Genomic DNA, 8,687 nt, shown 5'->3' on the forward strand with positions numbered 1-8,687 from the left:
CAGCCCCTCTCACCAGGTATTAGGGGAGGGTTCTGGGTGATGTCATCTAGTGAGTTGGGTGATAGTTCATTCAATACATTCAGAGTATAGAGGGAGAAATGTGAAGCAGCCTCTGACCTTGAGTAACTCAGGTTCTCTGAGGGGAGGCAACGGGTACACAAATACAAAACGTTGGACGGACAGATACTGAGGAGTTGGAAACAGAAAAGGGATCTTGCAGGGGTGGCACTTCAGCTGAGCATCCACGGGAGCTGGGATCCAAGGGGCAGAGATGAAGAGGAGTGCATTCCAGGCAGGAGGGACAGAATATAAAGGCATGGGGGTCAGGAGACTGGGAGAATCTGGGATCAGGAGGAAGGTCCCCGATTTCCTTTTGAAAAGCTCTTGACTCTCCTGGTAACGGGCTGGCGTGTGTTTAGAGTTTTCCCTAAGTAAGAGGTCCTAGTTACCAAGTCAGGGCCCAGGGGAATGTAAGTCCCCCAAGGGCAGGGGCCAGTCTAGACTTGGTCCTTGGGTCTCCAGCACAAGCCCTGAGCCTCAACCCCCCCCCCCGGCATTTTATTGATCAGTTCTCACTGGGTTGGTGGCCCTTTGTCTCAGTGAGCACCCTCCCCTCATTCTGTGTATCAGCAATTGAAGAAGATAGTGGATGATCTGCAGGCCAAACTGTCTCTGGCCAAAGGCGAGTACAAGACGGCACTGAAGAACCTGGAGATGATTTCTGATGAGATCCACGAGAGGAGACGTTCCAGCGCCATGGGTCCCCGGGGCTGCGGGGTGGGGGCCGAGGGTAACAGCACGTCTGCAGAGGAGCTCTCCAGGAACAAGCCCGAGCTTGACTCAGCTTCCGGTGAGTGGGCAGGTCCGAAGGTAGGTCGGGGGAAAGTTGTATCTTGTGCAGAAAGGGGGAGATCCCAACCCTAGGCAGCTCTTGGGGGTTTCATGTCTTAAAGTGACAACATAAACATCCTGGAAGGACGTAAGGCTCAAGGAGAAAAGGAAGACTTGCTTGTCCCATTAGGAGACAAAGGTTCTCTCCCCCTTCTTGCTAATGAGGACTCTTCTCTTAGGTCTGGCTTCATACGACAGTCCTTCCTCACCTTCCGTGGGGAGCTACACCCTTTTAAGATGTTACTTTGGGCTGGCTTTCCTTCTCATTCTCTTCTGTCATCCTGCCCTGAGTAATCGAGGGCACAAGGGATGGCCTATCCAGGTGTCATGGACCCCTTCTCCCACTTTCAACAGTTTTGTGGCAGACGGTCCTCTTCTCAGAATAACATTTTCAAATGCATAAAATACACAAGATTACAGAGGAAACTAATTACATTAAAATATTTATCAAATTGTTTAAAAAAAAAAGTTCAGACTCCAGGTTAAGAATCTCTACTTGATACTACTCAATAGGACCCCACAAATAACCACAGCCAACATTTATATGCCTCTTGATTTGAGCCCCCTGACAAAGCACAATAGAAATGGAGGCTGAGGAGGGTTGAGTGACTTCCTCCTGGTCACACAGCTACTAGATTAGATATCAGGCCAGATCTGAGCCCATCTCCTTCAAACTCCATATCCAGGACACTCTCCAGGACCCTCAGTCATTTTAGTCTCTCCCTCCCAAATTTCTCTTGTTCTGTTAGGCCTTTACTTTCTCAGCTCATGACAACCAGTGTCTCTTTCCCATAGTGCCAGTTCAATGAAGTTATTTTTCATGTGTTCATACTTAAAAATAAGGGGGAAGTAGAGTGGTAGAGGGGGAAAGGGTCCAATCAACAGCTTGTTGCCAAGGCTAGTTGTTGAGCAGAGTCAATTAACAAGGTCTGGGAGAGACCCCTCCTCGGGGAAATAGGAATATTGCAGGTTGTGGTGGTGGGGTCACCTCAAGATCATCTAGTTCTATGGCCCCTCCCTTACTTACAGCTAAGATAGTGAGGCTGAGAGGCTGTGAATGAGGCGGGCTCCAACCCTGAGTCCTGACTTCAGTGTCTGCATTCCTCCCCTGGTGCCATCTCAGGGACGATTGATGTGACATTAGGGCACAGGAGCTGTGATGGGGGAAGCATGTCCAGTGGGCTAGGTGGAGTACGGAAGCAGCAATGCTTTGGAAAGAACATCCATTTCAGGGAAATGATAGCTCCTCCTCTGCCTGGGACTATATGGATCCATCAGGTCTGATTCGTTTGTGCTGTTTCTGGAGGGCAGGGGTCTCCAGACCTAAAGCTGGGTCTCTGGGCCTGGATTTAGGTATGTACAGACAAGGAAGGATTTCTGGTCTCCCTGAGAATTGCTCATTATAGTTATATGGAAGGGAAGAAAAAGCCTAACCCATTCCCCATCTGAGGCCAATGATTATGGACCCCATGCAAAGAGCAGCATTCTGACATTCTGTTTTTCCCTTGACCTGAGATTTATAGTAGGATTTCTTCCTCTCACCACCCAGACATTTTCTGCTAATAAATGGGGAAGGAAAGAGACTCTTCATTGATTTCTGTGCAGGGGGTTTAGAGATGAGTTCTAGGCCATTTCACATCCTATGATTTAAGCCACCACAGTGATTGTCTAGTGGTCATTCATTAGGAGCAATTCCCATGTGGTGTGGGCCTTGCCCCTGGGTTTCTTTGCCCTTTGAGGAAAGGGAAAGAAATAGCCCTCTCCTTTTGTCCCCCACAGCGGGCCAGGGGGTGAAGGCACAGCCTCGAGGGGTGTTAGTTCCTGTATACCTGTCTGCCTGCCCCCCAAAGCGGACTGTAAGAGACGGCTTGTCGTTTGGCAAACCCAGCGAGACTTGTGTTCTCTCCAACGCTGCAGTGGCCTCGGAGGCATTGGAAGATGACAGCTGCAGCAGCTTTGTGTCAGAAGAGGATTCCGAGACCCAGTCTGTGTCCAGCTTCAGTTCGGGGCCGACAAGTCCTTATGAGCTCCCGAGCCCGCTCTCTCTCGTCACGAGGCCCGGCAGCCTCGATCTGCCCAGTCCTATGTCTCTCTCAGAGTTTGGGATCATGTTTCCTGTGCTGGGTCCTCGGAGTGAATGCAGTGGGGCTTCATCCCCAGAGTGCGAAGTGGAAAGAGGTAAGGAGCATGGCCTTTTCTCTTCCCACCCTGCTCTGCTTCCCGCTTGTGAGGAGCCATTGGTGGATCAAGTCCCTTCCCATGTTCACGTGGCTCATGGGGGATGGGGGGAGAACTACTCTCTGTGACTACCATCTTGCTGTTTTGTCTCCTGAAGCCAGACAAACTCATTTGTTTTAAGCAGGCAGCTGGTGGCCCAAAGAGCACAAAATTTGGAGTCAGGAAGACCAGAGTTGAAGTCCAGCCTTAGACACTTGAGCTGTGACCTTGGGCAAATCATTTAACTGTAAAATGGGAATCCTCACAGCACCCCCCAATTGTTGTAAGGATCCACTATGATATTTGTAAAGTGCTAAGGCACAGCATCTGGCTTCTAGTAGGTGCTACATAAATGCTTATTCCCTTTCCTTCTAGTCCTACATGTCCTTGGAGACAGGGTAGGACAGCAGATCAAGAATCCGTCAGGAAGATTTGGATTCAGGTCACACCTATGACCTAGGCGACCTTGGCAGAGGACACTTTTTGTAGTAGCAGATATCTTGATAAGCTTAGGGTGGATTCTGATTTTGGGGGGGGGGCTAGGCAATGGGGTTCAGTGACTTGCCCAAGGTCACACAGCTGGTAAGTGTTACATGTCTGAGGCCACATTTGAACTCAGGTCCTCCTGAATCCAGGGCCGGTGCTCTATCCACTGCGCCACCTCGCTGCCCCAGATTAGGGTGGATTCTGGTCCCATTCAGACTTGCTGGCTCTGTTTCCCCATGGACTGAGGGGCAGGGACATTTGGAGAGGACCAAACTTGGTTCTGACAGACCAGCAGCAGGTTCTGGCCCTCTTGTGCTGCCGGGTTCTGTAAGCCATCCCGAGGTGTCTGTCTAGCAGTTGTATTGCATTTGATGATCCTCTCTCTCTCACTGTATTTCTTCAGGGGACAGGGCAGAAGGGGCTGAGAACAAGATGAGTGACAAAGCCAACAATAACAGGAGTGTTAGCACCAACAGCAGTGGAAACAGCAGCGGCTCTTCCCCTGCAGACCGGAGCCTGGAAAACGAGATCAAGCAGCTCTCCCTTCAGTTTCCAAAGGGAAAAGATGGGATTCTCGGCGACAGAAAAGTGGTGCAGATCGGCTGAAGGATCTGAGGAGGCCAGTGCTCAAAGATCTGAATATTTATATGTGAAACTCTAGACATACGGACAGAGTGTTGTGCCAATATTTCTTTACTACATGCCAAATCTTAAGCATTTACTCTGAACTGCACTAGGGACATTTGTGACCCAGAGGGCTGGATTCAGCTCTGGTTTTCTGCCCGGCATGACATCTTGGGTGGGTGGGCATGGGGGAGTGGACAAGTTGTGAGCTGGACAGGCTTGTCCTCACATTCCTCCAGCATCTGTAAAATACATCCTTGTTTGAAGCAATGACAACTTCTCAGAATACAGCGTGGAACAAGAAAAGGGCTGGGACACCAAGCCTGACCTTGGCAATTGGAGCAGAGCACTTTGCTCCTTTCTCTTCCTATAACTGTTTTTGTGTTTTGAAAGATGAAGCTTCTGTTCCTGAGTAATCTGGAGTGGGTGGCCCTCCTAAAGGAAATGATCTGAAAATACAGTAATTAAAATATCCATCACTTTTAGTATTGTAAGGCATTAACAAAATGACTTCCAAAAGAGCCGTTGTCTCTGAGTCACAGAGGCAAGCCCCAGACTTACTAATCGCCTCTCATCCATAGAGATGACCTGTTAAAAAGGTAAATGGTGCTCAACATGGGGCACCCACTTAGAAGCTTTTTCAGTGGCTTTGAGCAAGATTCCTGGAGATGAGCACTTTGTGGGCCAGGGGAGACCGGGGTTCACCCAAGTCTAGATAACTTATTGTAGTGGGGTATTCCTGGCTAGACGGGCAGCATAGCATAGTCCTTGTGTTGCCAGCCAAGGGGGGGGAGGGGGGGAAATCCACGGTTTGTTCTTCATGAGATGCATGTGCCAGAGCAGTTGGCCTTCATGGTATCTAGACTGGCAGAAGTGTTCATTTATCTGTGGGCTGTAACTTTTTCCTTCTCTTTTTAAAAAGCAATTATTTACGAGTTATGCTGCTCTAAGCAGACATTACAGACACTGTTCCTTCCAGCCTAGAAAAAGGGAGTTTGGCATGTCTTGGCTGTCCCACAGAAGCAGTGAGGTCGAGTAGTTACGTTCATAGGCGTAAGCGTAGGATTGTTCTTTAAAGTTTTGGTGGTTTGAAGTAAATAAAGCACCGTCGCTGTCCCTCTTTGGTTTGTCTGAGGGGTATGGGGGGGGGGAGAAACCCATCACACCCTCATCAACCACACTCACCCTCAATCTATTTCATGTGATGGGATGTCAGTTTGGTTTTTTTGTTGTTACTGTTCCTGCCCTAGCTTGAATATCTAGTCATGTTTGTAAACTTCTTCACACTGGTAAACCTTCAATTTTTCCTATTTTTTATGGACTGATACGGTATCCTGAATTCGAAGTTATTTTGTACTTGTCTTAATACCTTGAATGTAATAAAAAGAAAATCTCAGGACGGTGCAAAAGCCTCTGTGACTTCATAGAGTAGCAAGAATCTACATACAACATGACCTAATGAAGCACAATTTTTCCTCCCCCTCCCTTCTTACATCACAAACATGATGATTCACGATCTACTGTTCTCCATACAGCACTGCATACCTCTTGTATTACAAAGAAAAGCAGTTAAGAAAAAGTGACCCAATCTGAGACAATGGGCTGCACTTCCAGCCTGTCAGCTCTGTGGGGGGTGGGGTAGAGATTGTGTCCAACCTTCTAGTCTCTGGGACTGTCTGATCACCTTTGAGGACCTAGGAGCCCAAAGAAGCAACATTGCGATCAACATTCTACGTAATTACACAGCTGCCCCTTATCTTTGCTTTCCTTTAAGAGCTTAAATCCTACATGGGCTTCCTTTAAACCAAAGCAGTGAGGCACAGTTCCCATGCCTCTCTTGCAGTTCATTTTATACCTAGCTGGAAACACCACAGTAGGACCGAGTTGTTTGTGCGTTCCATCACAAAATGACAAGCTATAGAGAAATAATAAAGCTCAGTACAGAACTGTCGGATAATGGCCCACCCCAAAGATGAACATAACATAGCACTGCCAGGATATGGATTTAGAGCTGGAAGTGACCCAAAGGTCATCCAGCCCAACACTTTCACTTTATGGGTGAGGAGCCCAAGGCCTACAGCAGGCTTCCACCTTGTTCACTTCCCTTCGGTGGGCCCGCTTCCTCCCCTGTAAAATGAGAGTTGAACTGTGGAAGCCTCTCCTACTCCAAGCCCATCTTCTTTATGACTAGCACGCAGTAATTCACCAAGTTTAAGAAGCGCCTGTTAGGTACATTTAGAACACGATTTAAAGTTCTCAAAGCTACAGCTCAGTGACCTAAGGGAAGTCACTTCATTGTGCTCAGCCCTCAGTTTCTTTATCTGTAAATGAGGAGACTGGGCTAATTCGATCTCAAAGATCACTTCTAGCCCTAAATTCAACATCTCATGATCTCCTCCCGCTGTAACATCTCGAGATCCGATGAAAGCGCTCCTCAGGCAAGTAAGCAGGTTAGCGCCAGTCGTCTTTAAGGTCTCCGGATCTCAATCCTGGAATCCTCGATGCCAGACCTAGGATCCGAAACCAAGCTTACTGCTACGAGGAAGTACACGTGAACCCTGCTCCCATCTACTACTTGGGTCACACCAAGGATACCTCGGAGGCTGTGGCGACCTTTTCTCCCTCCTTGGGCCTCCAATCCCTCCAAGCTTCAGGCCCCTCTTGGCTCTCCCCTCTACTTTGAGCAAATCACTGCTCATCTCTCACTCAACCTAAGCCCTGGGATAGTCCCCCATCCTTCTCTTCTCCAGCAGCTGAAAGCCACCTCATTGTGCTGACTGAGCACACAATGAATTCATGTGACCTAGCTACCAGGGGGCCAACAGCCACAGCCACGTAAGCCCTCAGGGACTCGTGAAGCCCTATTCACCACCATCCTCTGCTGTACAGAAGCTCTATCTAGCTGGTGGCTCACTGTGACTGAGCTGAGTCTTAGGGGAAACAATGGACCTTTAAAGGAAAACAATGAATTCTCTTTCTGCACCCCTCAAAGGAAAGACGATCTGGAAACGTCAGACTGGAATACTGACAAAGGCACCAAAGATCTCCTCACAGCACTTAAATCTACCCTCCTTATTTCACAGATATGTAAACCGAGGCCCAGGGCAGGGATGTGACCATCCCAAGGTGACACGGCTGGCACTCAAAGACCTGAACCCAGGTCTTCCTGTCTCGAGGCTGACTTTCTACCCACTAAGTGACACTGCCTTTCAATGACTCTGCCATTTTTTCCAGGTCTGAGGAGGTAGTATAAACCACCTTAGAAGTGTTGTGAATCCAATGATTATTGTATCACCTTAATCCTCTTTATGGTTGAAAAGGACTATGGGAAAAGCGAGACTGACATGAATGAATGAAAACCTACTTATGGGTTTCCATTTTTGAAAGAGCATAATTGGGATGCCATTCAAAGTAAAGAGCTGGGGGCGACAGGGAGGGGGTGGATTCCTCTGTGTGTGAGATATCTGAGGATAATCAAGGCACATTCACAAGAGGTCACTTACCATCTAAGACAGTCAAGAACCAAGGAATACATAAGTCCGGTGCAGAAAGTCCATGAACTCTGCTCAGAGGAGAAACCTTGTTATATTCCTGGTAGAACGTATGCTCCTTGAGGGTAGGGACCGCTTCACTTTTTGTCTTTGTGTCCCCAGCACTTACCACAATGTCTGACATATACTGACAACTCAGTAACGCCTATGACTGAAATAAAGAAAGGTGAGAGAGTGATAAGATAAATGTGGTCTACCTTCTGACAGGATGATGCCATGTAAACTTTAAAGGACTGGATTTAAATGCTGACAGCCCCAAGTACTGCTTGGGTGTGCTTGGGTAAATCACAAGCTTTCTGAGACTCTATTTCTTTATCTGCAGAGTGAGGGGTTGGGCTGAATGGTCCTTGGGGTCTTTGCCAGCTCTAAAGCTCTGTTCCTGCGAGCTGATGAGAAGCAATAGCTAAAGTTCAGACAGACTCAGGTTAGACTCTCAGCTTCCCACTGCCACACCCAGGAGATTCTGTGGGCATATCCTCATTTTACAGGCAGGGAAACAATTTAACATCTTGTTAAATCACACCGCCAGGACTGACTCTAACGTCCTCAGTTTACAAATATGTAATACTTCTTGGGGAAGAACCTATGAGGGAACAGTTTGTTAGGTAAGTGGCCAAGCCCCATTACAAGCAGGGAACAAAGAGTCAGATTACCCTCCACTGCACAGAGTTATGCCTATGGCTTGTGAAGGCAGATAACCCCTCAAGGGGGACCATGGACTGACCGTGCTCTCATCATGACAATTTCACAGAATCCCAGAACAGTGGAACTGGGAGGCAATGTATGATCATCTTATCCACCCTCTAGCAGATGAGGAAATGAGGCCAGAGAAGCTAAATGACTTACTCCACGTCTTAACGGCCAGTTAGAATTCAGATCAACTTTCAGTCCAATTTCCTTGTTCTATGGCAGCCAGCA

General features: G+C 48.0%; 1 protein-coding gene across 5 annotated transcripts in view; it reads left to right on the forward strand.

Moving 5' to 3' along the window:
- SH3BP5 (SH3 domain binding protein 5) overlaps positions 1–5,627 on the forward strand; it is a 92,582-nt gene extending 86,955 nt beyond the window's left edge. For 3 of the 5 annotated variants that reach the window (XM_020987250.2, XM_078151508.1, XM_020987251.2), the window contains 3 exons: positions 631–850; positions 2,809–3,069; positions 3,998–5,627. In XM_020987250.2, the coding sequence (XP_020842909.1) occupies positions 631–850; positions 2,809–3,069; positions 3,998–4,200 (684 nt within the window). In that variant the 3' untranslated portion in view covers positions 4,201–5,627. Of the gene's footprint in view, positions 1–630; positions 851–2,670; positions 3,070–3,997 lie in introns of all 5 variants that reach the window. The other 2 variants (XM_078151506.1, XM_078151497.1) reach the window with 1 other exon arrangement.
- Positions 5,628–8,687: the final 3,060 nt, after the last annotated feature.

This window comes from Phascolarctos cinereus, unplaced genomic scaffold (genome assembly GCF_003287225.1).
Source record: "Phascolarctos cinereus isolate Bilbo 61053 unplaced genomic scaffold, phaCin_HiC Scaffold_1;HRSCAF=81, whole genome shotgun sequence".
Taxonomy (NCBI): domain Eukaryota; kingdom Metazoa; phylum Chordata; class Mammalia; order Diprotodontia; family Phascolarctidae; genus Phascolarctos; species Phascolarctos cinereus.